Below are 25604 nucleotides of genomic sequence, written 5' to 3' on the forward strand. Positions count from 1 at the left end.
CCAGGCGTCCCAAATGCATTGCGTTTCGCGTCGAGGTTTTCTCGGTCGCCCATCCTATTTCTGAAGCATGAAGTTACAAAGAATCCTTCTACGACACTATCCACCGGGTACTTCAGAATAAGTGTATTCTGTATACGACAAAGTCGCTGTTCAATTTTCTAAGTCATGCTTTGCAGGAATCATTGTGGAGTATGTACAGGCGCAAAGGCTCCACACAAAGGCGATCGACCTTATGGACCTTCCATATGCGTAGGGTGAAGAAGCTGCAGTTCTTTACTGATTAAAAGAATATTGTTATTTATTTGAGTATATATGCTACAGGGCGGACTTGACAAAGGCTGCACATGATCTAAAGCAACGGGAACCGCTCTTGGCGCGAGTGGAATCAGATAAGATCTTGAGTGTGCTGCAATGTAAGCAAAGGTGAAACCCCCGCAAGACTGATGAGCTTTTCTAATTCTCGATCAAAGCCTTGAAAAATAAAAATGTCCGACGAATACCGTTTACCTACGTTTCACATAAAAAACTTCGGGCTCATGTAATGCCTTTGACGAATTGCGCTTTCAACAAATCGGGTGACAGGTTAGGACGCTACTGGAGGCTTTTAAGGGATATGTCCTTGGATAGCGCTCTGAGTGGGTTGATCTTGTACCGCAGGATCATCACCGGCAGCTATGACCGCCTCTGCAAAGTCTGGGATACGGTCAACGGAACCGAGCTGTTGACGCTCGATGGTCACAAGAACGTCGTGTACTCTCTGTCGTTTAACAATCCCTTCGGGTAAGCTTCTTATTAAACATTGCGCCTTAAGCTTTTCTCACAATCTACCAACTGTACCCTAGCGACAAAATTGTCACGGGCTCATTCGATCGAACCGCAAAGGTAAAGAGGATGTTCGCTCTTCCTCTCATTAGCTCGTGTTCACGAGAACAGCTGATAGATACACCAATTGTATAGCTGTGGAGCGCAGAAACAGGAAAATGTCACCACACCTTCAAAGGACACACTGGCGAAATCGTCGCGCTGTCGTTCAACCCGCACAGCACAATAGTTGCAACTGGAAGTATGGACAGTACATCCATGCTGTGGGATGTAAGGACTGGCTCAGATGTATGCAAATTCAAGGTAAATATTTGAGTGGCATGTCGCTGTGCCAAACTTCGCTGACATTACCGTTCGTCAGGGTCACTCAGCCGAAGTGATAACGATTGGCTTCAGTAATTCAGGAGATTTGCTGCTGACTGGTTCGTTTGATTCCACAATAAATGTTTGGGATGTCAGAACTGGAAGGTAGTTGTTGCCATTTTTTTGGGTGGTCTGTACAAGGCACTGATGAGATGATTCAGAAATCTGCATACTCTGATTGGCCACCGCAGCGAAATATCGAATGCTGTTTTCAACCATCAATCCACAAATATTCTGAGCGGATCCATGGATGGTACAGCGAAATTATGGGATGTGAATTCCGGCGAGTGTACACAAACATTGAGGTACCAAGCGCTACTTATCCTGGGCCGAGGACTAGTTATCCACTGACTTGAACTAAACAGGGGCCACACGGATGAAGTCCTCGATATTGCTTTCAATTGTACCGGCACTCGGATTGCCACAGCGTCAGCAGATAAGACTGCGAGAATCTACGACACGCAATCCAATGAATGTTTATACACGTTGACTGGCCATGATAATGAGATTTCAAAGGTTTGGCTGACCCTTTCCGTCATTGATATCGTTAAAACCTTGTTGATGTACATTTCTGGTACACAGATCACGTTTGATTCGACCGGTAGCCAAATTTTGACAGGGAGTCGAGACAAAACAGCTAGATTATGGAGCAGCTTCGATGGGAGATGTACTCAAGTCCTGGAGGGGCATACCGACGAAATCTTCAGTTGCGCATTCAACTACGAAGGAGACTATATTGTGACAGGTTTGAAATCCAAAGTCAGCTTCACGTGTAAAGTGTTAGTGCTCAACCTGCTTTCTTCACACCAGCGTCCAAAGACAATACATGTCACATATGGCGGACAAAAGATGCAGGGTGATCGCCTTTGGACGTTAGAGTAAAATAACTGCCAAGGTTAAGATAGGGTTCACCGGGCTGATACGTCCTCTGCTATCATTCTTGTCGCCACAATACCCAAACGCGCACACCTTATCGTTCTATGCATTTCACAATTCAAGTCATTATTAAAGAAATACCAATTGAGGCACAAGTCATCTCAACCTCAACCACACAGCACACTCCTTCCCATATCATCAATCTCAGTGCTCATCATGTGTTGAATTATGATGTCCATAGCTACGTTCTGGTACAATGAGCGGGTTCAGTTGTGCGAGATACGTTAATGCCCACCTGAGAATAACAAACATTAGAAATGCAATTGGCGATACGGTTGGGCGAGCCTTGGGAACTTACATTGTCCAGGTACAGGCTAATGTCAGCGATAGGACTGTTCTGTAAAGACTGTCAAACCAACATGCAAAGCACGGTTAGACCACTCAGGATACATTTGATATTGACATCCATAATCCAGAGGAGACACTCTTACACTTGGTCTGGTGATTTGGGGATGAAGTAGAACCCGACGCCACCCGCAATTGCAAACAGGATAAACGTGACAATAACTGCAACGCCACTCATGGTTGTCGACTGGGATTGTATTGCCGGAATAGAGGAGGTTTTGAAAGGATGGTGCGTCTCAGGCTCCTGCTTGGAAACTGCATTGGATACCGAATAGAACCAAACATGAGCGGTCAGAGCAATGAAAAAAGCGAGAAAAAAGCACAGGCATCAATTGCGGCCACTTGGTTAACCTACTTAAAGCACGAACCCTGCCCGCGATGTGCCAAGATTGTGATGGTCCGCCACTGTTGGGAAATCACCGCAGAAACCTCTTTCAATGGCGGAGCGCGACGGGGACTTATATAAGATACATGACTGTGCGGCCTAGTCACGATTTATGAAACTGCTCGCACAACTCGCTTTCCAACCAACCTTTGTCCAATCAACCCATCGCAATTAGAAACCATTACGACTTGGAACGAGCAGTCGGGATGGCCAGACTTTTGCACTATGCTTTTGAGGCGGTTCTATTGAGTACTGCGTTTTCGGGGGCACGGCGTGCGGCCGGCGTCGGTAAGTGCAGCCCACCATTACTCGTGTATCGACGATGCTCTCAACTCAAGTTGTTTCCCGACGTGTAGATTTCAACTATCAAAGGATAGAAAACGAAACCTTGCGGAGTGCGGTTGGACAGTACTTGCGAATTGGGGACTGGGTGATCGACACATCAGCGGACCAGCTCAAAAAGACGCCGGGCTACTTTGTGTCCTCAAAACGGTAGCCACAAGCGAGTCTGGGACATATCTACAAAATTTCGGACATCCGATAGAAGAGAATCCTGTGCAGTGATCACTATGGCCCTATGTGTATTGTAATAAATAAATACAAATGTAAGAAACTATTTACAACATCCTAATCTGTGCTCTCCGCTCGAATCTTCTCCACCATCTGCCTCATTAGATCGGTGGCTTTTGTGATATTCTTTCTCTCCATCGCAGAAATCGGCACGATGGGCACATTCGTCTTACACTTGAGAATTTCCAAGTTATCCTTGGCAATCTTGCCCATGTCCGCTTTGTTTGCCACGATCAAGCTCGGCTTGTTGGTCAAACCAGGTTTGTATGCCTCTAATTCACGCATCAGTACTTCAAAATCTCGCCATGGCGCTTTCCCTGCAAGATCAATCACGTATACGAGCATTCGATTTCTCTCTACGTGGCGCAAGAACCGGTGTCCTATGCCGACATTCCGATGTGCACCTTCAATGAGCCCGGGAATGTCAGCTATGGTCATCGTCCAGAAATCCGGAAAGTCAATGGTGCCAACATAAGGATTGAGAGTAGTGAAAGGATAGGGTGCTATACGAGGATGTGCGTTCGACACAGCGGCTAGAAACGTCGACTTTCCGGCGTTCGGTAAGCCCACAAGACCAGCGTCTGCGATTGTTTTCAACTCCAATTCCAGCCAGAGAGTCGTCCCTGGCCTCCCTTTGCCTGCTAACGCTGGGCCCCTTATTTCAGATGAGAGAAAATGAGGGTTTCCTTGCCCTCCCTTTCCGCCCTGCGCTACGAGATGTCGTTCCCCGTCGCTTGTAAGATCAAAATCCACAAATTGGCCTGTTGTGCTCTGCTCGTACGGTATACGCTCTAAAAGCATTTGCATGCGATCTTCTTGTGGAGTATAACCTGAGCGAAATTTGTAGAATTTACTTATCAACTCCATATTTTCGATTTTGATGTCTTCCTCAGATCTTGCTTCATCTTCAAATGCATTCATATCGTTTTCATTCCCTTCCTCTGCATCATCCGTCGTAGAGTCCTTTCGTTCGTGCGGTTCGAATTGCCTCACTTGGGTTCCCACCGGTACAACAATTTCGGTATCCTTGCCATCGGCCCCATGCATCTGCTTTCCTTGTCCAGGTCCTCCATCCGGCGCCGCATAACGATTTTGCACCCCATTTAATGAAGTGATTTCTTTTGAAGCAACTATGAACACGTTTCCTCCACGACCACCATTTCCTCCGCTTGGGGGACCGAACGGATTTCGACTACTTTTGAAGAATGTGATTGCCCCGTCGCCGCCTTTCCCAGCCGTCACTTTGACGCGTTTGAAGTCAACAAAGGGTTGTCCCTTGCGAACGAGCAAAAGGAACTCAGTTAGGCTTTGAATTGACTCTGGCAGAGAACCGCGCAAGGCACCTTTCCCAGAAACTTGCGATGCACAGAGCGCCGTACGACGGAATCCACTGTGGATATGCTACCGCTCTCCGAACTGAAGCGAGGGCTTCCCTCTGATTCCCCGCTTGAACTGCTTTGTAACCGTCGTGAGTTCAAATTTGATAATAACCAAAGCGGTCGTAGCTGAGCGGACACAGTTGTCCGGCTGCAGGTGCATATCTGGCGGAATGCTCCCGTCCGCATTGCTCAGATCTATGGTGTGGAAAGTCGACCAAGAACCCCGCGCTTATTACAAGATCGGCGAAAATGAGGCGCAGTCAAAGGACCAGCCTTTCGCGACCTTCCGTGACATCCTGCCTTGCTTACCATTCCCATGTCTGCAACCAACAACGATGCTGAACGAAGCGCCTTCATAACAGTCGGCACCACACGGTTTGATGCTCTAGTTGAAACGGTATCTACACTAGAGTTCCTGAATGCGGTACACCGGAATGGTTTTACGCGCCTCACAATCCAACACGGGAGAAGCCCAATCCCATTGATACCACCTGGCTCACCCATTCGAGTAATAACATACGACTTCAAACCAGATCTAAATGCGGATTATCAATCTGCTGCCTTGGTCATTTCACATGCCGGAGCAGGTTCGATCCTCGAAGGACTAGCACTGGGAAAGCCGTTGCTGGTGGTCGTTAACAGAGGTCTCATGGACAACCACCAACTAGAATTGGCAACTGCTATGGCAAGGCAGGGGGTCTTGATATGGACGGACGTAGAGAATTTAACGACCTCCATTGACAAGGGCGGGTGGGAGAACTTGCACCGCCTTGAGGAGAGCGATCCAACCATCTTTATTGACATCTTGAAAGAAGAGGCTGGATTTCCCTTGAAAAGATGACACTTGGTATTCGTATTGTATATACTTCTAATTAGTGTTCAACGTATTATTTAGTTTGGCAACAGCCGGTGAATGTTTTCCGTATCTTTGAACTTCTTCAATGTGCCCAAGTTGTCCCACCACGTGTAGAGGAATTTCTCAACTATCAGTCTGAACCAAGGAGTCAAAAGTATGCCCTTTTCCTCTGTAATTGAGATACTTTTGTGAGTATTTGCGGACGCATATAAAGCCATGCACATAAAGACACCCACCAGCCGTTTCGAAAATCTCCTGCAGTTCCTCCTTGCTCACATACTTGATCGATTTGACTTCGTTCGGATTTGGCTTGCAATCTACCTCTCCTTTGAAAATGAAAATGTAGTCGACTGTAGGCGTTCAATGGAGTCAACATCCGCCTCGTGCACCTAGGTTTGCCGAAACTGATGTACGTACTCTCGTGCTCTCCCCATAGCCCATCGGACGGAGCCAAATAATGTATCCGTGTCAGAAACTCCAACTTATCCAAAGGCACCTGCTCCGGCGGTATACCCAGCTCATGCTCAAGCTTTCGTTGTGCTGCTCTTCTCGCACCTGTGCGCGCACCATTCCGTTGTCTCAGTCACTCAACCACGGAGTTGACACAATAAATACAGTTCAACGCACCTAGTTGACCCTCCTCCTCCGTTTCCTCTGGCGTCATCAGTGGGTGAGAGCAACATGTATTTGTAAAGTATCCAGGGAAGGTGATTTTTTCGTCTGCTCGTTGCTGAAGGAGAAGCTTTCCCTCCTTGTTGAAGATGAAGACACTGAATGCTCGGTGAAGTAGTCCTTCGTTTATATTTCGCATCAAATGACCTTAAATATACGATCGGTTAAGGAAAGCTTTAATGGCAATACGGTAAAAGTCCCTCACAATTTTCTTTTGAGTCGCCTTTCAATGCCTTGTCATTTTCGTCTACGACAATGCACATTTCGCCCATGAGGCGAACCTGCTCGCGATCATAGCTTGCCCAGTCTACACCCATCATTTGCGAGGAAGCGCTGAATGTGCGGAGGATTGGTGGGAATGAGTTCGGAATTGTTCTATTCTGGTACCAGAATTTTAGCCTGGTTGAAGACCGGCGGGACGACTGGGGAGCTTTGCAAGTGAAAGTTCTGGTCAGAACGGGGATGAGGGAACTCGGCCGCCAGTGCATACGGTGGTGTCTGGAAAAGAAAGTTGGTGAGTTGGGTGGGTTGGACGCGATCACCTCATGTCGACGGCCATCGAACGATCGCGTGGGTGGCGCAGCAGCAAAGAAGGCCAACTAGTAAGGCCAAGACCACTGGAAAAGACCTTTTTGAAAACGAGGATTGGCTATGTACAAATATCCTACTAGACATAAATAAATAAATGCAGTGCATATCTATCCCATAGACTTTCTCCCAAAATGCAGCAAAGCTGCTTCCATGAACGCGTTTAAATCACCATCCAGGACTTTATCAACATCCCCTCGCTCATACCCTGTTCGTACGTCTTTAATCATCTTATAAGGATGAAGCACGTAAGATCGAATTTGGGAACCCCATGCATTGTCCGCAAGCTCGGCACGCTGGTCTGCCTTTGCTTGCATCCTAAGACGAAAGTATACATATATCAGTTAAATGCCCTCAATGATGTCGCGCCCTCCTGACCATACTTTGCCCGCAGCTCTCGTTCATAAAGCTTGGCTTGAAGCATCTGAAGAGCAACTGCCCTATTTTGATGTTGTGATCGCTGTGACTGACACTGTATACACGTATATGCAAGTGAGGGTTTGTTGCCGTGGATGAAACATGGTGTCGACCAATAGCTTACCGTAACCATAATTCCAGTTGGGAGATGTACGATTCGTACCGCACTTTCCGTTGTATTCACGTGCTGCCCTCCAGCACCTTGTGCTCTCATAACATCGATCTTGATGTCGCCAGGAGGAATTTCAATGCTTCGCGCGTCGGAAGCACCGTTCGACTCGAAGGCGGGATAGACTTGAACTGACACAAAGGACGTATGTCGCTTATTCTACCAGCAACACACCCATGTTAGAGAGCTAAAAGGCACTGCCTGTGACAGGGTACATACATTTGCGTCAAACGGAGACATTCGCACGAAACGATGTACACCTGCTTCATGCTTGCACCACCCATAAGCGTATTCCCCATTTATTTGCAATGTGGCCGACTTTAAACCGGCAACTTCTCCTTTTACGTCATCGACTACCTTGACTACAAGTTCGATGTAGATATTAGACATTGTGAAAGTCCGTACTTTGCCATCCATCCAACTTTCTCACCATCGTGTGATTGAGAGACGCCCCAGCGCTCGTACATTCTATGAACACAGAATGTTAAGCTTCCTCGCACCACGAATTGAGCCTTCCAAACAGTATTACCGAGCGAGAATCGACACCCAATCGCAAGCTTCGGCGCCGCCTGCCCCAGCTCGCAGCTCCAAAAAGCAACCATTCCTATCGGCTTCTTCTGACCTGTATCACAATGGTCAGTAATTCACTCTGATCATCAAATTTGTAAATGTAGCCTCACATCATCAAGCGAAGAGAAAACTTTTCCAACTGCTCTCGCAAACTATGCAAATCCGCAGTGATATCGTCACACAGAGCCGGGTCTTGTTCCTCCTGCGCAAGCTCTGCAGATAGGATATATTGATTGAGCGTATGATTTATACTACAAGGACTCCACAGACATTTACCAAGCAGGTCCGTAATTTCATCATGCTTCGCCAAGTAAGAATCGTACTCGTTCAACGCATCTTCCAGCTGTGATAGACGTTTCTGATACACGATAGCTTTATCCGCATCATCCTGCCACAATGTATCCGACTATAGAATATGACAGTGTTAATCGCAGTCAGATATTGATCTTTGAAGAAAGTAGGATATACAAACCTGAACTTTATCTAAGAGATCGGTTCTCTCGGCTCGCATACCCGCCCAGTTGTTTCGACCTTCCACCAGCGTCAAGAGACGAGATACCTCAGCACGGTCAGGAGTAATCGAGAAGAGTATGTCCTTTTTATGGCGGGGAGCTTCTGATGCTAAACTCCGACAGCTTTGGCAAATAAACGGTGCATATCGGGGTATCACGGCTGCCGGGAATGGCATGTTCCCGCTTCTACTCGACCTATTCGACCCATTACATGATGCTACTGCCAACTGTCTAAATGTAAAAGAAGCTCTAGCCGGTTTCAAGGTCCGAGAGACCTGCGGCAGGGTCAAGCGGGGCATCTCCGTAAAGCGTTGGCAAAATGCTGGAGACGCTCGTTCAAGACCGTTGATCGTGACGTAAGAGAATGTAGCCAATAGATGCTCGAGGCGCAGGGTGCTTTGATTTTTCGGCCTTATAAAAGCAGCCTTCTTCGTCTCGTCAACAGCTCACAAGTCTTCAACTTTCCAAGGTGAGCTCTTATTTGAATTCTTTTGACCAACATGGGATGAGAGAGCGGGTGACGAATCAGAATCACCGATGCTTTGTGAGGAAAGAAATACTGCCAATGCACCACCAACCGACGCTTTCCTATCCCATTTGGCTTCAGTTCTTGAGGCGCTATCTGTTGTAATACGCTAACCACTTCATGTCTCTTGTGACTTTGGTTCAGGTTTCTGCGAATATGCCAAGCAGGTGCGCTTCGGTTTTGAACCGCACTTCTTTGCATTGTCGTGGACATACTTGATTGTCTCGGACTGCAAGTTCACGATTTTCCATGGCGTGGTAAGTTTCTTATGTGTTCTGTATGCGGGCAATGGGAAGTGATGATACGACAAAGTTAATGCCAGTTCTGCTTCTGAAAATAATGAAAGAGAACTCTTTGCTCGAAACTATCTGATCCTATTTTGCATAATGTAACCTGTTCCGACATTTGGACAGTAGCTTATGGGTCCTTCTTTTACAGATCTGCGATGCGCAACGAAAAAGTTAGAAAGTCGCTTCTTAGTGGTGAGTTGATGCCCGAGATGAATGTCCTGGGACAGATGATGCTTTTTGTTCATCCGTGTTTCACATGATTCTATGAGATTACAACTTCGAACGCTGATGTCTCAGACATGTCAATTTGCTATCTGAAGCTGTGGGCACTAATCATTTTCTCTATGATAGGTGGGGTTTCGTATCTACCATCATTTGCAGGAGCATCTCCTGGCATCATGTTGTGGTCTCCTTTGACCGACCACACCATCATGCATGTGAATCATGCTCCTGCTTACCAGGACAATACCGAAAGGGTGCTGTAGGTATTACAGCACTCAGTATCTGGCACATACTAGTGTGACTCTTATGAAAAGCATGACGTTGTTCACGATTCCTCGTGCCAAAGATGATCTGTATTCTATTAGAGCATTGCCTTTCGCTGCTCTTAAGGAGTGGTTCTGTGAGGGCGGATGTGTCAAATGAATACGACATGTCCCAAGTTGATGGTATCATCTGCTGGCCAACGCCGTTAGTTGCAACTGTCAGACGTGCCAAAACATGCCTACTTTCAGACTTTACAGATTACCTAGACGTGAACATACTGAAACCAACAATGATCCATTATATTACAAAAGGCATTGCAAACTAATAATATTATACAGAAAATAGTAAAGTGTAACTGCACTAAAAAATGAGCAACACAAAAGTAAAACGATGAAGAGCCTAGCCGTATCTAGCTACCCCCATTACTGCACTACCTTCTCAAGAAAACTGTCGTAGTTCTTTGCATACACTTCTTTATTGTGCTTGGCCAACAAGCACACCCTGCGTGAGAGCGATTCTAGCTCACTCTGCACAATGTCCAATCCGTGACTTGCCAAACTCTCCCGTTTGAACACCCCCTTCTCCAGTTGATGACGAATGGCAAACTGAATACGGCGACTCAAAAGAGAAAACACTGGGTCACGGTATGAGAGAGTCTTCTCAACCATGCTACGGATGAGCGATTCTTGCTCAACCGAGAGCCGCGTAGGCGGACCACTTGGTCGTGAGAGCGAGTCGTTGATCGTAGAGATAACTTGCAGAGAAAGATTATCGATCGTGGTTCCCTTGTCGCGGAGGAGAATAAACAGCGTTTGTTTCAACTTTTGGACTGCTGGACGATTGTCGCGCAGCTCTTTGATGGCATTCTTTGATAGCATAACCAAAGCCGCCACAATGGTGATCGCCTGACCTTCGTTCTGGAATCCAAATAGACGGTCTGCGTCTAACAACAATGTTTCCGGTAGGGTGGAAAGCGAGATCGCGGTATTAGAGAAAATAAGGTTCAATAACGCCTCGTTATATGCGTCCTCATAACCAATCCGGTTCTCTGGAGTTTGAATATTTTCGGGGTTCCGCGCCGCGGTGACAGACTGTAGGGAATTGACTGCCGTTGCAAGCCAGGCAGCCGTACGCTCCAATGTCACCGCACCAGCAATGAGAGCTTCATCAAATTTGGTCCGTTCGTATTCCACCGCCTGCTGCTGTAAGATCGGACGCAGGGCTTGGAGGCGATAATTGGCTAAATCCAATTTCATGTCCTCCAATATGTCCAAAATATGTTCAAATGCAGTGACAATATCCGATGATAGAGCAATGGAGCGGATTGCAGCGTCACGGATAGGAGCGCAAAGCTGGAGCATCTTCTCAGTAATGTAGCTCAAACAGCGTAGGAAATCAAAGGCATTATTATCAAGTTGTTGCTTGATGTGCTCAACGTCGAGAACTTCCTTGATATTCTCGGCGAACTTGCCATTCTCTGAAACCATTGCCAAAAGAGCCTATCCGGCGGAAAAATGAAACATTAATACGAAAAAATACCATGGTCTGATGCAGATCTGTATGCACTTACATCTCTAATCTGCGCAATGAATACTGGAACATGGTGACTGAATTTGCCCTCGATAAAGTCCTGCCGCACCGAATCAAAGAAGGCCTTCTTCGCCAATGTACGGACTTGCTCCTCCAATTCGCTCCTCTTTACTGGTTTTAACTGGAATTCAGGGTCCATGACGAGTTCGTGTGCCAGCTGGGCATTGCTCAGTTGGTTTCCAACACCGAACGCCGATATCTGCGGGTCTGTGTGCTCCATTGACGAGATGGACGACTGGCTAATAGTGCTCGTACCAGCCATGTTCTCTTGTGCCCTAACAACGGCCGGTTTAGTCACAACTGGAGGACTGCTGCTTGGGCTGCGACTAGGGCTAACAGAGTCGGTACGCCTCTGCGGAGAGCGGCTTAGGGAAGGAAAAGTCTGCGGAGAGGTGGAAAGAATATCGGCAGTCGCAGCTGTATCGATACTATCCTCAAAGTCGGCACGGAGGGCATCGCGCTCGGCAGCGAGCCTTTGTAAAGCAGTCTCTCCAAACTTGGACAATTTGTCGTGCAGCTGTCTTTGATGCTCTGTAATCCGTGGTGCCCATTGCGTATCAGCATCAACTTGATTCTTCACGGAAAGCCAGAGCCGCTCAAGCTCTATAAAGTGAGCAATCATTCCATCCACAATCTTTCGCGAATCCTGTTCCTTCCAGCTTTGGAACGCATCGTAGTAGCCGGCCCATGACTTCCAGAAGAGTTCAAGTTGCTGATATCCTCTCCCCGCCTCAAACGCTGCTATCCAAGACTCGAACTCTCGGATCATCGACTGAGCCGTCTCACTCAATGCCTGACAGAATAGTACGTTAAAATACATTGTTACAACTCTGGCCAAAAGTGTGCATTCCTACTTGCCTCTTCTTCAGGTCCCATTGTCGGCATCAGCTCTTCAGGGTGAGCGGCAAGCATGTAAGCACTCAAGAAGACTCGGGAAGGATTCTTCCATACAGTAGAGGGATGATTGGTCATTTTGTCTAATCGCATCAGGAGCCTTCCAACTGCCTTGATCAGCGACGGAGATTGCATAGTCCGCACGAGTTTTTCAAATGGAGTCTTCAAAGATTTGTCCAATGATACACCGAAGCGCAGAAAGTTTCTCACTAAGGGGTCAACTTTCATTCTGCGCCACCATTGTTGGATGCTGATGACAGCATCCGTGGCGACCGTACGTAGGCCGCCCTCGTCCCATGGCTGAGGTTCAAGCAAGCGCGACCGTGGAATGGTGAGAAGACGCTGACGGCGAAGTGCTGTTATTCTGAGCCGCTCCTCTAGAGCGGCCCTTCGGGCGGCAGTAAGTTCTGCCAATCGCTCGGATTGTTCGCGAGCGACTCGTTTTGCATGGGCGACGGCTTCCGCACAAGACCGCACCTGGCGCTCCAGAATGGTACGTCGATTGCGTTCCGCTACCTCTAACGTTTCTGTAATTCGGGACTTTTTGGCGGATTTATCACCATTCTCACGCATGCGCTTTGCCGCACAGACAGCTCGGACGTGAGAAGTGCGACGACGAAGACGTCGCACTCTGTCCTCAATGAATGCATTGTGACGGGCTACCGCAGAAGCACCTGGTACCGTGCTCCGACCACGTATGCGGGCTTCGACATGAAAAGGCTTTCCCGCCGGTTGCTTCAAGTTGAGCACGTCAACAACGTAGAATCCAGAATCAGTACGTTCCATGCTGTCTATGACGCAGTAAAAGGCACACTGCGATCCGTCTAACGTCGATGATCAGGGGAGTGCTGTGAGTTTGACTGTAATGTGAAATGGTCTGGAGAAAGTTTGCGGATAAAAACTTGGAAACTGCTCGCGAGATGGTTCAACGTTCCCAAGGAAAAGTAAACTGGAAGAGAGTTCAAATCACGAGGAACTTGGCAAAAGGTCGTAGGAGGTGCTTGTCGTTTGGGTAAAGTAAAGATTGCTCAAGCGGAAAAAGGTCCTCAAAGCCCTAGTTTTGTGGGTCATTTCCCCCCTTTCACTTTTGGGAGCAGAGCAAGAAAGGCCAAGTAGGTTATCGCGGCGTATTTGTTTACGCTAAACGAACGCGGCGCTTGGTGACGCAACTTTCTTTACCATCCCCCCAAAATGTTGAGGGCAACGACGATGCAAGTTTCAGCTATTTTTAGCTACTGCGGTCAAGTGGGTGTTTGGCCATGTCTCGGCAAACAAATCCTCCGCCATGAACGGTGTCAGGCGACTTTGTCGGGGAGCATACCCGTCCAACCTCCTTTCAAGATCTGCAGAACCATTTGACAGCGTAAAACATACCTGATACGGGACAAGCGCTGTTCGACCTTTAATGTCATTCTCTATATGCTTATTTGGTTCATTGCAGCATACATGATGATAGTTTGACTTTTGATGGCTCGTCCAGCCAGTCGACTGCTTGCTGAATAATACCCAATCGGATGGCAACAAAGTTCAACCTTCTTCATTCCACTTTTGACAAAATGGAGATATTTTGCAAGCAAGATGATGCTCCATCAATCAGGGCACAGAGCGAAGGGATGAATTGCGTAAGAAAATTGCAGCACATAGTGTACTTTGGACAAGTACAGACAGCATGAAGCCCCTTTCACTGATGCTCAGGTTTGTCCCTTAAGAGTGAACCCGGAGGTGGATGTCCATATGTGACGGATTTGCAACCCCCACTTCAACCCATCGGGCCGATGACACCATTTCATTCGCAGTGTGTGCAAGGTTCCACGACAGAGTGTGATGAACTATACGACAGTTTATTCCGAGAGCATTCTTATCGGAAAGCATTGCCAGCCTGATGCATCATTACCTTGCAAACGAAGGCCAAAAAGGGCTTCTCGCGTAGTATGTCACGCCAAGAGTGCAAGCCAGTGGGGGGCTTGATGAGAGCCTGCTCCGCCTTACTAGCTCATCCTTTGGGCTGGTCGATTACTCCGCCCGACAGTTTCTCGACAACAGACGTCAGGAGTCATTGGATATGAGCACTTTGTTGCTTCCTCCGTTACGACGCATGCACCGGTCTTTCTCTCGACAGTCCGAAAAGCCAATACCTTGGAGTACTTGGCCGGAAAAATGATGCAACATATTCGAGCATCCATGTTCGAACGCAACCATGGGCTGGTCACGGTTCCATCAAGCCTCAGAAATGTCAAATCCGGCATCGTGCACGCTCGAACACAGCAGAAGCACGCACAGGCTGTTTGCTCTGCTCAAGCAAGCCATTACCTTGCAGCATAGGAAGTGATGCAAGTTGGTTGAGAAAATAGTGTCAGTTCCCACAGCCTCGTCTTTTGCAGCATAGGAAGTGATGCAAGTTGGTTGAGAAAATAGTGTCAGTTCCCACAGCCTCGTCTTCTTTTTGTCGTCCACGCATCACTCCTCTTTGGATCACCAGAAGTTTATAAAAGGGCACCGCCTGCCTGTATCCCTCGCCCAACAGCAGCAACTTGCCTTCGCACCAGCCTTCTCTAGCAATCCAGTTCCCTACCGCATCCAACTTGCAATCTTTCACAGCCCACTTCCACACTCCTGTCTGTATCCACGAGGACGGTCAAGATGAAGACTTGCTACCTTCTGGCCGTGGCCATTGCCCCGTTCTTCGCTTCCAGCTTTGCCGCCCCAACCTTACGGGGTAATGCTTTGGTAAGTCTATGTGCCTATAGTGCAGATTCAGCTTAGAGATTGTGAACTTGCACTGATGGTATACTTTCCTCCTTGTTTGTTGATAACGTAGGCGGCGAGTTCAACGAATGCCAGATTTGCTGTAAGGGGTTACGATCACTACGGTTATGACGACAAGGGGGACGACAAATATGATGATCACAAGAAAGGCCACCACGAAGACCGTAAGAAAGACCACGACGACGGCTACGACGACGACCACGGTGATCACAAAAAAAATAATCACAAAGGGAAGGGGCACAAGAAGGATGACTACGGTGATGACAAGAAGCACGTGAGCAAATATGATGACAAGAAGGACGACTACGGGGATGACAAGAAAGGCCATCGGGACGATAAGAAGGACGACTACGGGGATGACAACAAGGATGACTACGGGGGTGACACGAAAGGCCACAAGAAGGACGACCACGGTGATGACAAGAAAGATCATAAGGACGACAAGGATGACGACTACGATGATCACAAGAAGCACCGTCGCGGGGACAAGGACGACGACTACGATGATCACAAGAAGCACCGTCGCGGGGACAAGGACGACGACTACGATGATCACAAGAAGCACCATCGCGGGGACAAGGACGACGACTACGATGATCACAAGAAGCACCATCGCGGGGACAAGGACGACGACTACGATGATCACAAGAAGCACCATCGCGGGGACAAGGACGACGACTACGATGATCACAAGAAGCACCGTCGCGGGGACAAGGACGACGACTACGATGGTGGCAAGAAGCACCGTGGCGGGGGCAAGGACGACTCCGATGATCACAAGAAGCACCGTGGCGGGTACGATAAGGACGACGACTACGACGATCACAAGAAGTACCGTCGCGGGGGCAAGGACGACTCCGATGATCACAAGAAGCACCGTGGCGGGGACAAGGACGACGACTACGATGGTGGCAAGAAGCACCGTGGCGGGGACAAGGACGACGACTACGATGGTGGCAAGAAGCACCGTGGCGGGGGCAAGGACGACTCCGATGATCACAAGAAGCACCGTGGCGGGTACGATAAGGACGACGACTACGACGATCACAAGAAGTACCGTCGCGGGGGCAAGGACGACTCCGATGATCACAAGAAGCACCGTGGCGGGGGCAAGGACGATTCCGATGATCACAAGAAGCACCGTGGCGGGTACGACGACTACGATGATGACAAGAAGCACCGTCGCTATTGAAAGAAGGACGACCGGGAAGACTGGAAAGAGCACGGAAAGTACAGTACCAAGAAGGAGTAGTAAGGCCTGGACGCTGTCTGTTGCCGAAGTCGGATTTATATACTTGATTCAAGGAGGGGCATTGATGTTGATGAGGAGATATTGTAGTTATCTGTAATTGTGAATTGTGAATTGTTGTACATAACATGAAGTTTTTGGGAAGTATTTTGCAAAGAGTGTGCTGTATCGTTTTATGTGCTACATTTCAGCATGAGGAATTTCCGTTCACTTGATCTGTGGATGTTATGATGCCTACAAATACACATCACTCACTTAAGGCAGCGAAAGGTAAATAAAAGATTGGGATTTGCCTGCTATTCTCTAAAGACAACACTGGACGGTTGCATGAGAGTTGTGCCATTAATCTCGACGCCAAGCAAACTTCAAAATGTACAATAAGCACCGGCCCAATGCCCAAACGGTAGGCCATACCGTCATCGCAAATCCAACTCCCCGGTACCTTCCGTCACTAGTCGCCAAATAACCCAATAGAAAGATTACCCGTGCAATGACAAACAGCATCACAAGAGGTAGAACATGCTTGCAATCGTCCCACGCAGCTAATCCAGTTACTGCGCCAAAGTGAAGCATAAACTGCTCGACGGTGTTCTGCAGGTAACGTTGGAACACATCCATCGTGTGATTTCTGCCAATGGGGCTAACTGTCGGGTCGATGGCAGGTGTTAAGAATCGTAAAATACCGACCAAAAAAACTCCTAATAGTAAAGGTATGGCTGACAGTGGTAGAAGCCGAAAAGCATGCAGCAGCGGCCATTGCCCACAGGTCGGTGACGGAGCACTGAAGTGGTGGTCGGTTTGTAATATGAATGTGTACGAGAAGATTGCCGCCAAGATCACTTGAGCGATTACTGCGAGCTGGTATCCATGAAAGGACGAATGCCGGTTATTTGTTTGCCGGACGCTTTCTTTCGTTCTGTTTTTCGTCATGGTGGACAGCAAAACTTAGGACGTCGAACAGGAAGAGCTTGTTCAAGCCTATGCAGGTCTTTAAAAGTTGGCTGACGCATTACGTATCACATTGGATTTGGGTGGAACCTCAGGGTCCAAACAGAAATACTCTCTAATAGCAGCACGACGTCCGGAAGGTGTTCGGAGTCAATGAATAGGATGGCAAGCAGAAAGCCAAACAACACAGCGATACCATAAGACACCGCTCTCCACTCTGTGGTGGACATGGACGCAACGTCAAACTAGGCCGCTAAACAAAACGACGTTTGTGCAAAGCCCGCTGCTTACGAGATTCCTTGCACGTGAGAGATTTGGTAATTGGATGTGGCTCAGCAACATGGCTCACCCAAGTTGATGGGCACAAGCTTCTCCAAAGATTTCGTCGATCGCTCTAATTATTTCCTTGTCATGCACACTCTTAGCCAGCGGGCCAACACCCTATTTGCTTTCTTTGTGACAGTGCTTTTCTCTGTTCTTGGGGCCGTTGCAATATCGGGACCGCTACTGCTATGGAGGGTTCCAAAGGACGCGAACGCTGTCGATCTATCAGTGGAAGCCGTCTCTGTGTCTGTTGCTTTCTTTCGGCTAACGCAGTCGCGGTGAAATGTCTGATTCGTTTTTATATAGAAAAATGGGCAGACTTGGCTACTACTATGACTACAGCTCACCAGCGACAGAGCTCGGCTTAATTCAATTCAACCTTGATGCAGGTACGTGCTTAAGGGCTAAATGGTCATCCACTATCCTTCCACGTAATAAATGCCTTCGACATATAATAGACCTTACGACCTTGTGGAACTGGAACACCAAGCAGCTCTTTTTATACGTGGTCGCCGAGTACGAAACCCCATCGCACGTAAGGGTATTATGAATGCTGGCGACGTGTGGTGCACTTCCTGACGATACTCTTCCAGAATGTGAATCAGATCGTTATATGGGATGATATAATTACGAGCAAGGAAGATGCTATCGTGACGCTTCGGAATAAAAAGGCAGAATATGTCGCATCGGACATGAGTCACAAGCTAGCGTAAGTGTTTGAGCAACGGTAGTATCTTCACGTCACCGTAAGGACTAAAGAGCTTTGTGTTTAGGGGCATTCGAACAAATCTGTCGCTGCATTGGAATATCGTTCCCCATGTAGGGTTATTGATGACCCAGCGAGCAGGATCCGCGCCGTTAACATTCCCGAGGGCGTCTCAATAACAAAGACCACAATAGTACAAAGAGTCTGTTTGCAGCCGCCGTTGTGAGATCTGATGCAAATATAGCTGAAATAGTACATCCTGCTTGTCTGCGCTTGACAAATCATTTGAATCATATATTGAGAGCGTATATTTCGTCAAGTGTTCTAGTCCATCCCATGTGGAGCATTTGTTTATCTCGCTAGTGTTATGCTGTGCCATCACTGTGCCACCAGCCGAGCGTAATCAAGCGGGCGGAATGCAGACCGTTTGGTCTCGCCAATACCGTTATCGTTTTCAACATTATCCTCCATTCTACAGTTACCCGTGTATATCATCGTCCAAATGTCGCTAATAACGGACGCGGACTATCTGGTATGTCTGCCCCTATTTAACGCATGTAGCTATCTTAGTTTACAATATTCATCGTTGGCGCGTTGACTGAATTTTCAATGTCTCCTTTCCCATAGATCTACCAGATGCGCTTATCCATGTTAAAGGCTAAAGATACCCTGGCGGAGCGTATCATCACGCTACCAAATACACTTGATAGTGAATACATCATTTCTGCAACGTCACATACAGGACTGGATGGCGCTCCCGATTCGCAGTCGTTGGGGTTTCCGGCACCGGGTCGGCTGCGATCACCATATCGCAGTCAGGTCAGTTTTGTTGCGCACAGCCGTCAAAACATTGCGGATGACAAGGAAAAAAGAAGTATCTCCTCACGGCGCGGGCAGCCTACCGGTGGTACCTCTGGTCAACCTGCTGAATCTGGTGCAAGCACTGGTGTGGTCTCAGACCAGAATAATGCACATTCAAAGGAAGTACTATCCACGAGTAAACCGAATGTGGCAGTCCAGATCACGAGTGACACTGACACTCAGGCAACGGTACCGGCATCGGTCCTTCCAGATAGACGAGAACCGACAGAAAGCCGATTAGACGATGCGAATCATGAGCGCCGTATGGCGACTATAGAGGCACTGAAGCTACGCCTGCAGCAAGCACAGCAAAATTTACAACTAGATCTGAAAGCTGCTCCACCAGATGATTTGCAAGGAGATGGGCAGATGGAGGATGTGGGTGGAGGTGAGGACGCAACACCATCGGAAGAAGGCAGTGCGCCCCAATCAGGAGCTATCGCCGAAGCAGATGGTGAGGGCCCAGCTGATGCCAGCAATACCGGGAGTGAACAAAACAGTCTGCAGGCGTCAATGCGTGAGGCGCTTCGTCGTGCCGAGTCAGGCGAGTTAGCTCTTCAGCACAGGTGATTGCACAACTTTTTAACGCAATGCAAGGGACGTTTATCTTATGGCAGCTATCTTCGCTTCTCTTCTGTTCTGTGGGTAGTCAGGGGTCACACTCCTCTGGGGCTTCAATGCATCTTGAGGAAGAATCTGATGAACTCGAACCGAGCACTACACTATTGTCGGAGTCGGAAGTGCGATCCGCTAATGTGGACACGCCAGTGGTCGTATCAACTGAACCTGCCGATGAGGCCAACGAAGAGGGCGTCATACATGAGATTATTGATGCGGCTGGGGCTTCTGAAGAGAGAGCAGGATCTCCACTTCCCAGTAAACTGAGCGTTCCCCCAGATCAGAGTCTTCTAACAAAGCGGACATTATCGGAAAGCGTCAAGAGTGCTCGGACGCCATCTCTGCCCCGAGAAGACCTCTTTAGAAAGCGAGATTTGCCTCAGAGTAAGCCATCTACGTTTGTGCAAAGTGGACCGCTCAATAGAACGTCATACCGCGAGCTCCCATCCAAACCCTTGTCATCATTGACGGCGATGTTACAGCTACAGAGTCGATCTGATAATCCGTTCAGCAAGGACTATGCTTTCTTTGTACGTATCCGAGGGAAGGCTTAGTATTCTTCATTGATACTAATGTAATGTCATGTGTTTGCATCAAAAAGTCCGGAAAAGGCGATCCTAATTCGATACGGTTGAAAATATACATGCCAATAAGTGATGAGCCTGACGTCCCACTCGATATATGCGTTTTGCGTGATGCTAGCGTGGAAGAGGTGATGGGATATACACTTTGCGAGTACTGGGGCGAAGGCCGACAACCAATGATTCCCGAGCATCTGCGAAATGTGATAATGTGGAATATGCGGATCGTGGAAGACGATGGAAGCATTGATGATGACTTTCCAGGTGGGTGCATGGCATGATAATGGTCTTACCGATAGTCGGCACCTCATATAACATGGATGACCCTTAGCGCTGGAGCGGACCCGCAAAATATCAAAGTTTGCCTTTGATCAGTTTGCGCTTTGCGAAGCATCGCCAGATCAAGGTTGGTGTGGTATTGTGCACTGAAGCCTCATTTTCGTGACACTAACAGAGTCTCTACAGTCAAACTTAACGAAGGCAACCGCAAACAGCCTGTCTCTAATATTGGATCAAGTTCTTCTGCTGGAACGCCGACATCTGCCCTTCCCACCACAACCGTCTTCCTTAAAGTACACCTTTACTCCACCATTGAGGTCAAGCAAACAACGACCATGCCTGTCGCGTCAAACATCCCACTAGCCGATGTCTTCGAACAAATTTGCCGCAAGCGAAAATATGATCCCAGCAAATATGTATTTAAGATGGCTGACACAAAAACGGATGTGCCACTGGATAAGACTCTGGAACAGTTGCGAGTGTCTGAGCTTTGCATACTGAAGCGGGCTGGGGGAGGTGGTGCGTATCCATCATGGAAGTTGATGACTGAGTGACAAGTTCCAACTGACGCGCTGATACGTGTAATTTTAGCGGGAGATGTGTTTCTGCGACCACCAGATGAGAAGACGGAGATTGCAGATCAGCCGCGCTTCATTGAACCAGAGGAGTACTCTTCGATGTATAAGGTAAGGCAAACTCTTCAGCGTCGGAATTCCAGATGATGGTGGAGATGAACAATGGCCCTGTTTCTTCTGTAGCAATACACGGTATCACATAAGGCGTTTATGGGGCGACATGATCGCTTGCTGACGATTGACGGAGACTACATTCACATAATGGCTGCCGAAAATAAGAATTTCTTCGATACAATGAAGACAGTAAGAACCCATTTTGGATTACCTCACAACTAAACTTGGCCAGCTGCTTATCCTTGTCTTTCACAGTCATCACATCACATTAGCACAGTCATATCTTGCAAGGCGACGAAGAAGACGTCGAGCTTCCGACTTCTGGTGCATGGATCGAAAGGCCATGACACCCGTACGTACGATTTAGAAGCTGCCTCACAGGTCGAAGCAGGTATGCAAAGAGAAGTTAAAGACCTTGCTGCACAACACATTTTCTGACATGAACAATTCGGGTCATTCAGCGGAGATATGCACAAAGATATCCTTTTTAATTCAAATGAACAAGCGAGAGAGCGGGCTGCGACTACGGTGAATTAATTTTAATAATAAACTAATTGAGCGATTTCCGCTTTCATTCATTGGGGAATCAGTGTTAACAATTCATCAATGTATGTTGGTGTTCTATGTCGCAGTCGTACGCCTGTCCAATGGTCTCGCATCACATTGGCAGGTGCAACTTTTAAAGATGCTTTGAGGGCATTGAATACGCATTCCTGTGAACAGCATGTAAATTGGCACCCTGCTACTGGAATCTCCCTTTTGATCAAGTCCACATACCTGCAGTTGGGCATTTGGGTCATCCATGTGTACTGTCAACCCCTTGACGATTGCAGCCCAATGAACGTCATCCAACTTCACCTCTACCAATTCACCAGTTTGCGCTACATTTCCCGCCGCATCCACCATTACAGCGGTCATGCCTCCTGCAGCTTGAATCAGTGGAGACATGCGCTGCTGCCATCTTGTTACTGCTTCAAAAAAATCACTCCAAACTCGCGCGGTCGCAACGCGTAATGAGTCGTGCGCATCGTCCATGCGTTTGAGTAGTTCTTGGTATAACTTTTTGAAAGTATTTGCTGTGAAGTCAAGAAACAAGTGGACGCCATGAGCCACTGTGAGCCATACGGTTAGATAAAGCCAGCCCATGAATGTACCTGTAAATTCCAGCCTGCTTCTCAGAAGATGGCTTAAAACCATTAGAGTGTGATTTCGAGTGTCTGCATCATCATCCTCCAATGTTCCCACAAGTACATTCATTAGGTCCGGTTCCCAGACAGACATTACTGCATCCCGTCTCAAGAGTCCGAGGCATTCTTCTCCATTATTCCCGTTTAACAGAGCCAGGAAAGTTTCGATTGCTTTGCCACGCAACACGGCAGCTTTGCGTCCAGGCTTCCAGACGCCATTGGCAATAATGATGTCGGAGAGAATGGTACGCGAGTATTCGGAAAATTGGCCGGTCGAGTTCAAAGATGTTGACGATGATTGGAGAAGACTTAGGGTAATTTTGAACATGCTGCGAAACGATCAAAATAAGTTAGCTATAAGAACAAGTACGCTAAAATGTCACATGATGGCCAATTAATGCACCTTTCCCGCACTTCGATATCCCTCTCAATGCCTGCCATTCCTGCAAGTAAAGGTACCGTAACCTCAAGCCTTTGTCCGACCAAAGGCCCAGCTTGAGTAAGTATGGTGTCGAGCAGGCGGGGTTCTGGGGAATAGCGAGTCCATTGTGGCTGTTCAGCAGCTAGATATGCAAGTACTGCGTCCAAGTGTAGCGCATACAGATCCTGAACACTGAATAAACCATATGCGGTCGCCAAGATTCTAAGAGCTTCTTCAGTCTACAATAAACGCGTGGTGAGCAGAGTCAGTCATTGTGCGGCTGATGCAAGCTAATAGCCGCTGTTCACCTTTTGGCGTAGAACCTGAACGCCCGGAACTTTGTCATCTTCAGAAACACCGCTCAGGCGCGCCAGCACCAAGAAAATTACATAACCTGCTCTGCCGATTTCCTCGTCATTTGGCAGACCAACGGTTTCTGATCTGAGAGACGCGGCTTCTGACGTCTCAACATGTACCGGTGACACCTTTTTCACTAACTCTACCACAACACCCGCAACCTCGGCCAGCAATTCCGTATTCTCATTCTGTGCCAACTCTTTTTCACTGACTAGATCGCTTACTCGTTCCAATCGTGCCTTACTGAATCGAGACATTGGTGTACCTCGCACTAAACCAGCCAACGTCCGGAGACACCCCAAGCGAAATTGAGTTGACCCTCCTCCCCCAGTGCGGATTGCAGGCAGAATTATATCCAGGTACACATCTGTATCCACATAACGTCCGAGAAGTTCAGCCACCCCAGTAACCTATTATTCATTACACACGATCAGTAAAAACTCGTACTACGAACAGGCATGCAAGCAAGTCCCACCCCACCTGCTTGCAGACAGTTGCTTCATCGGCAGCTAATACTCTGTATAGTGCAGGTAATATAATTCCAGCATATCCAGTTATCATGTCCTCTGCATATGTGATGAAAGTGGCCAGCACCTGAGCGGACTTTGCTCGTACATCCGCATTCCAGTCCGCCAATCCTTCAAGTGTTTTCTCTACAATCTTTTGCGTGTTGTCGCGAATTACGTGGCGACAACCAACGCGAGGTCTATCTGAATCGATCAAATAAATAATTCTTTAGAAGGTGAGAGCCTGTCATTAAACATCTCACCGCAACTTACCAGAATCCAGCTGCATGTAATCTAACTCATCCTTAACCCTATCTTCCCAGTCCGTTTCATACAGCTTTCCAATGTCGTCCATGTAATGTCGACAAAGCTCCGCCAACTTTGGAAGCTCGTCCGTCATTCCAGCCAGTAGCAAGGGCAAGATTTTGTAGCCGACCGACCACCGGTCCGGAAGATTTAACATCCACTCTGCAGCCGTGACGTATATAGATTCTCGCACCGATTGCGATTTATCTAACGTAATTTGTCGCAAAGTCTCTAGTACATCATCTAAGCCCGAAACGTCGACCATAATTGCTTCACGGATGGCCTTTTCCATGGCCAAATTCGTTAGGATTTTTTTCATATATATGCGTAAGACTGCCGTCCAAGTGATCTCCTCACCTGCAAGCCGGAAGTTCGCACACTGGAATGTCGGTGTTGAAGACATGGCACAACAGCTTTCGCGATTGATGCCCCATGATACCCTAAGGCTTTTTTTGTTTGCCGTGACAGCTGTATGACCAAGTTACATGATTCCTGCAAAGGACGCGCTATGAATTTCAGTTACTTCACAAAACATGTCACAAAGTAACTTTCTCTTCATCAACACACCTTTTTAACGTCTGGGAAAGGATCTTGCAATGTTCTTTGCAGCACTTTAACTGCGTCTTCGACGAAAGGAATAAATCCTGCACCGGTAAGGTTGACCAGACGTACTAAAATTTGTACAAGCAACAGCCGTATCTCTTCCGATGGCTCCACTATTTCAATCTGGCTCAATCGCGCACTTATGGCTGGAACGATGTAGGCTAGAAAGGGCGTGATATCATCCACGGACTCTGAGAATCTGTAATGGCGTGACCAAATCTCAGTAAGTCGTTCATGCATGAATAGAAACAGAGTCGCGGGATCGGCGGCCTCTGCGAATCACCGGTTCTTCCGATCCGACGCTAGTCTTCTTATATGTCCCATCTTTTCCCAGCAGCTCTCACCTGAGAATAAGGCCGCTACTCAATTCTCGACATTTCTCTACAGTGTCTGATAAGCATTTGACCAAGGGCTTGCACAGACTGGTAAATGTCTGACGCATCAACGTTCGGTCTGCAGAATACGCCTGCTTTCCGAGTGTTTCTCTTTGAATATGGTCCAGCGCTCGTCGCTTGGCAAGTCGGTCAGACGTTGGGTCCGAGAGAACATTGATATCACGTTGGAGAGCCTGAAGTACGAATGGTTATGAGGACCTCATGGGCTTTGTTATTGGGGTTTGCAACTGACAAGACGAACCCCAGCAGCCTGCCATGCTTCCAACTTACTTGAAGAATGTCTTCATAAGCTTGCTGTGACTCGGGGCTGAGGTGTGCCCCCTTGGCCCCCTCCGTTTGCATCGCCGAATCGCCCATCATTTTACGAAAGCGATCTGATCTCACTGCTGACTTTACAAGAAGCCCATTCGACACACGTCGCTCAAATCACGTGTACCA

General features: G+C 47.9%; 13 protein-coding genes across 13 annotated transcripts; 6 read left to right on the forward strand and 7 right to left on the reverse strand.

Moving 5' to 3' along the window:
* The first annotated feature begins 52 nt into the window (after positions 1-52).
* On the forward strand, positions 53-2233 carry SPPG_02214 (uncharacterized protein). The gene is made up of 12 exons (XM_016750508.1): positions 53-107; positions 177-249; positions 322-413; positions 471-582; positions 658-780; positions 843-882; positions 958-1125; positions 1184-1290; positions 1347-1490; positions 1551-1701; positions 1768-1930; positions 1996-2233. The coding sequence occupies exons 1-12, from the start codon at positions 68-70 to the stop codon at positions 2043-2045; spliced, it is 1263 nt and encodes a 420-aa protein (XP_016611190.1). The 5' UTR covers positions 53-67; the 3' UTR covers positions 2046-2233.
* On the reverse strand, positions 2157-2897 carry SPPG_02215 (uncharacterized protein). Its single transcript, XM_016750509.1, has 4 exons — positions 2822-2897; positions 2553-2721; positions 2420-2467; positions 2157-2356 (listed from the first exon to the last, which is right to left on the reverse strand). The coding sequence occupies exons 2-4, from the start codon at positions 2642-2644 to the stop codon at positions 2266-2268; spliced, it is 231 nt and encodes a 76-aa protein (XP_016611191.1). The 5' UTR covers positions 2645-2721; positions 2822-2897; the 3' UTR covers positions 2157-2265.
* Positions 2898-2982: 85 nt separating this feature from the next.
* Positions 2983-3482, forward strand: SPPG_08999 (uncharacterized protein). The gene is made up of 2 exons (XM_016757150.1): positions 2983-3139; positions 3208-3482. Exons 1-2 carry the CDS (start codon positions 3058-3060, stop codon positions 3345-3347), a joined length of 222 nt encoding a protein of 73 aa, XP_016611192.1. The 5' UTR covers positions 2983-3057; the 3' UTR covers positions 3348-3482.
* SPPG_02216 (obg family GTPase CgtA) lies at positions 3403-5028 on the reverse strand. The gene is made up of 2 exons (XM_016750510.1): positions 4765-5028; positions 3403-4696 (listed from the first exon to the last, which is right to left on the reverse strand). The coding sequence occupies exons 1-2, from the start codon at positions 4984-4986 to the stop codon at positions 3479-3481; spliced, it is 1440 nt and encodes a 479-aa protein (XP_016611193.1). The 5' UTR covers positions 4987-5028; the 3' UTR covers positions 3403-3478.
* On the forward strand, positions 5016-5725 carry SPPG_02217 (N-acetylglucosaminyldiphosphodolichol N-acetylglucosaminyltransferase catalytic subunit ALG13). Its single transcript, XM_016750511.1, has one exon. The coding sequence runs from the start codon at positions 5117-5119 to the stop codon at positions 5639-5641; it is 525 nt and encodes a 174-aa protein (XP_016611194.1). The 5' UTR covers positions 5016-5116; the 3' UTR covers positions 5642-5725.
* Positions 5511-6840, reverse strand: SPPG_02218 (isopentenyl-diphosphate delta-isomerase). The gene is made up of 5 exons (XM_016750512.1): positions 6534-6840; positions 6284-6475; positions 6074-6211; positions 5893-6006; positions 5511-5825 (listed from the first exon to the last, which is right to left on the reverse strand). The coding sequence occupies exons 1-5, from the start codon at positions 6814-6816 to the stop codon at positions 5692-5694; spliced, it is 861 nt and encodes a 286-aa protein (XP_016611195.1). The 5' UTR covers positions 6817-6840; the 3' UTR covers positions 5511-5691.
* A 63-nt stretch (positions 6841-6903) lies between these two features.
* On the reverse strand, positions 6904-8891 carry SPPG_02219 (peptide chain release factor 2). Its single transcript, XM_016750513.1, has 9 exons — positions 8545-8891; positions 8349-8478; positions 8183-8285; positions 8032-8124; positions 7933-7970; positions 7722-7864; positions 7458-7661; positions 7300-7388; positions 6904-7234 (listed from the first exon to the last, which is right to left on the reverse strand). The coding sequence occupies exons 1-9, from the start codon at positions 8881-8883 to the stop codon at positions 7027-7029; spliced, it is 1347 nt and encodes a 448-aa protein (XP_016611196.1). The 5' UTR covers positions 8884-8891; the 3' UTR covers positions 6904-7026.
* Positions 8892-10161: 1270 nt separating this feature from the next.
* SPPG_09000 (uncharacterized protein) lies at positions 10162-13545 on the reverse strand. Its single transcript, XM_016757151.1, has 3 exons — positions 12335-13545; positions 11457-12269; positions 10162-11385 (listed from the first exon to the last, which is right to left on the reverse strand). The coding sequence occupies exons 1-3, from the start codon at positions 13154-13156 to the stop codon at positions 10309-10311; spliced, it is 2712 nt and encodes a 903-aa protein (XP_016611197.1). The 5' UTR covers positions 13157-13545; the 3' UTR covers positions 10162-10308.
* A 1465-nt stretch (positions 13546-15010) lies between these two features.
* Positions 15011-16529, forward strand: SPPG_02222 (uncharacterized protein; the record flags this gene model as incomplete). Its single annotated transcript, XM_016750514.1, has 2 exons — positions 15011-15097; positions 15189-16529. The coding sequence occupies 2 exons, from the start codon at positions 15011-15013 to the stop codon at positions 16326-16328; spliced, it is 1227 nt and encodes a 408-aa protein (XP_016611198.1). The 3' UTR covers positions 16329-16529.
* A 138-nt stretch (positions 16530-16667) lies between these two features.
* SPPG_09001 (uncharacterized protein) lies at positions 16668-17569 on the reverse strand. Its single transcript, XM_016757152.1, has one exon. The coding sequence runs from the start codon at positions 17313-17315 to the stop codon at positions 16728-16730; it is 588 nt and encodes a 195-aa protein (XP_016611199.1). The 5' UTR covers positions 17316-17569; the 3' UTR covers positions 16668-16727.
* A 123-nt stretch (positions 17570-17692) lies between these two features.
* On the forward strand, positions 17693-18682 carry SPPG_09002 (signal peptidase complex subunit SPC3). Its single transcript, XM_016757153.1, has 5 exons — positions 17693-17902; positions 17964-18046; positions 18116-18192; positions 18251-18366; positions 18431-18682. The coding sequence occupies exons 1-5, from the start codon at positions 17745-17747 to the stop codon at positions 18540-18542; spliced, it is 546 nt and encodes a 181-aa protein (XP_016611200.1). The 5' UTR covers positions 17693-17744; the 3' UTR covers positions 18543-18682.
* A 134-nt stretch (positions 18683-18816) lies between these two features.
* SPPG_09003 (uncharacterized protein) lies at positions 18817-21977 on the forward strand. Its single transcript, XM_016757154.1, has 10 exons — positions 18817-18895; positions 18991-19790; positions 19874-20372; positions 20444-20687; positions 20755-20829; positions 20889-21221; positions 21294-21388; positions 21461-21580; positions 21647-21782; positions 21853-21977. The coding sequence occupies exons 1-10, from the start codon at positions 18866-18868 to the stop codon at positions 21921-21923; spliced, it is 2403 nt and encodes an 800-aa protein (XP_016611201.1). The 5' UTR covers positions 18817-18865; the 3' UTR covers positions 21924-21977.
* On the reverse strand, positions 21848-25563 carry SPPG_02224 (uncharacterized protein). The gene is made up of 11 exons (XM_016750515.1): positions 25437-25563; positions 25116-25339; positions 24736-24970; positions 24526-24660; positions 24136-24451; positions 23837-24066; positions 23308-23766; positions 22982-23238; positions 22546-22907; positions 22169-22467; positions 21848-22104 (listed from the first exon to the last, which is right to left on the reverse strand). The coding sequence occupies exons 1-11, from the start codon at positions 25524-25526 to the stop codon at positions 21967-21969; spliced, it is 2745 nt and encodes a 914-aa protein (XP_016611202.1). The 5' UTR covers positions 25527-25563; the 3' UTR covers positions 21848-21966.
* Between the last annotated feature and the right edge of the window lie 41 nt (positions 25564-25604).

Source organism: Spizellomyces punctatus (assembly GCF_000182565.1).
Source record: "Spizellomyces punctatus DAOM BR117 chromosome Unknown supercont1.3, whole genome shotgun sequence".
In the NCBI taxonomy this organism is placed as follows: Eukaryota; Fungi; Chytridiomycota; class Chytridiomycetes; order Spizellomycetales; family Spizellomycetaceae; genus Spizellomyces; species Spizellomyces punctatus.

Excerpts from the sequence above, each read along its gene's own strand:
- SPPG_09003 (XM_016757154.1), top strand. The coding sequence starts at position 18,866 with ATGTCGCTAATAACGGACGCGGACTATCTG. Across the intron at positions 19,791-19,873 it reads GAGTTAGCTCTTCAGCACAG|TCAGGGGTCACACTCCTCTG; the intron begins GTGATTGCACAA and ends TTCTGTGGGTAG. Across the intron at positions 21,581-21,646 it reads TCTTCGATACAATGAAGACA|TCATCACATCACATTAGCAC; the intron begins GTAAGAACCCAT and ends TGTCTTTCACAG.
- SPPG_08999 (XM_016757150.1), top strand. The coding sequence starts at position 3,058 with ATGGCCAGACTTTTGCACTATGCTTTTGAGGCGGTTCTATTGAGTACT. Across the intron at positions 3,140-3,207 it reads ACGGCGTGCGGCCGGCGTCG|ATTTCAACTATCAAAGGATA; the intron begins GTAAGTGCAGCC and ends CCCGACGTGTAG.
- SPPG_02224 (XM_016750515.1), bottom strand. The coding sequence starts at position 25,526 with ATGATGGGCGATTCGGCGATGCAAACGGAGGGGGCCAAGGGGGCACAC. Across the intron at positions 25,340-25,436 it reads CTTATGAAGACATTCTTCAA|GCTCTCCAACGTGATATCAA; the intron begins GTAAGTTGGAAG and ends TTCGTACTTCAG. Across the intron at positions 24,971-25,115 it reads AGTAGCGGCCTTATTCTCAG|ATTCTCAGAGTCCGTGGATG; the intron begins GTGAGAGCTGCT and ends ACGCCATTACAG.
- SPPG_09000 (XM_016757151.1), bottom strand. The coding sequence starts at position 13,156 with ATGGAACGTACTGATTCTGGATTCTACGTTGTTGACGTGCTCAACTTG. Across the intron at positions 12,270-12,334 it reads CAATGGGACCTGAAGAAGAG|GCATTGAGTGAGACGGCTCA; the intron begins GCAAGTAGGAAT and ends CTATTCTGTCAG. Across the intron at positions 11,386-11,456 it reads TCATTGCGCAGATTAGAGAT|GCTCTTTTGGCAATGGTTTC; the intron begins GTAAGTGCATAC and ends TCCGCCGGATAG.
- SPPG_09002 (XM_016757153.1), top strand. The coding sequence starts at position 17,745 with ATGCACACTCTTAGCCAGCGGGCCAACACCCTATTTGCTTTCTTTGTG. Across the intron at positions 17,903-17,963 it reads TCAGTGGAAGCCGTCTCTGT|AAAAATGGGCAGACTTGGCT; the intron begins GTCTGTTGCTTT and ends GTTTTTATATAG. Across the intron at positions 18,047-18,115 it reads TCAATTCAACCTTGATGCAG|ACCTTACGACCTTGTGGAAC; the intron begins GTACGTGCTTAA and ends GACATATAATAG.
- SPPG_02218 (XM_016750512.1), bottom strand. The coding sequence starts at position 6,816 with ATGCACTGGCGGCCGAGTTCCCTCATCCCCGTTCTGACCAGAACTTTC. Across the intron at positions 6,476-6,533 it reads AGGCGACTCAAAAGAAAATT|GTCATTTGATGCGAAATATA; the intron begins GTGAGGGACTTT and ends CGTATATTTAAG. Across the intron at positions 6,007-6,073 it reads GCTATGGGGAGAGCACGAGA|TCGACTACATTTTCATTTTC; the intron begins GTACGTACATCA and ends GAACGCCTACAG.
- SPPG_02216 (XM_016750510.1), bottom strand. The coding sequence starts at position 4,986 with ATGCGGACGGGAGCATTCCGCCAGATATGCACCTGCAGCCGGACAACT. Across the intron at positions 4,697-4,764 it reads ATCGCAAGTTTCTGGGAAAG|GGACAACCCTTTGTTGACTT; the intron begins GTGCCTTGCGCG and ends CTCGTTCGCAAG.
- SPPG_02215 (XM_016750509.1), bottom strand. The coding sequence starts at position 2,644 with ATGAGTGGCGTTGCAGTTATTGTCACGTTTATCCTGTTTGCAATTGCG. Across the intron at positions 2,468-2,552 it reads CCCAAATCACCAGACCAAGT|TCTTTACAGAACAGTCCTAT; the intron begins GTAAGAGTGTCT and ends TTGGTTTGACAG. Across the intron at positions 2,357-2,419 it reads TTAGCCTGTACCTGGACAAT|GTGGGCATTAACGTATCTCG; the intron begins GTAAGTTCCCAA and ends TGTTATTCTCAG.
- SPPG_02217 (XM_016750511.1), top strand. The coding sequence starts at position 5,117 with ATGTCTGCAACCAACAACGATGCTGAACGAAGCGCCTTCATAACAGTC.
- SPPG_02219 (XM_016750513.1), bottom strand. The coding sequence starts at position 8,883 with ATGCCCCGCTTGACCCTGCCGCAGGTCTCTCGGACCTTGAAACCGGCT. Across the intron at positions 7,865-7,932 it reads CGTCTCTCAATCACACGATG|TCAAGGTAGTCGATGACGTA; the intron begins GTGAGAAAGTTG and ends TCGAACTTGTAG. Across the intron at positions 7,235-7,299 it reads GAACGAGAGCTGCGGGCAAA|GATGCAAGCAAAGGCAGACC; the intron begins GTATGGTCAGGA and ends CTTTCGTCTTAG.
- SPPG_02214 (XM_016750508.1), top strand. The coding sequence starts at position 68 with ATGAAGTTACAAAGAATCCTTCTACGACACTATCCACCGG. Across the intron at positions 1,291-1,346 it reads TGGGATGTCAGAACTGGAAG|AAATCTGCATACTCTGATTG; the intron begins GTAGTTGTTGCC and ends GAGATGATTCAG. Across the intron at positions 1,931-1,995 it reads AGGAGACTATATTGTGACAG|CGTCCAAAGACAATACATGT; the intron begins GTTTGAAATCCA and ends TCTTCACACCAG.
- SPPG_09001 (XM_016757152.1), bottom strand. The coding sequence starts at position 17,315 with ATGACGAAAAACAGAACGAAAGAAAGCGTCCGGCAAACAAATAACCGG.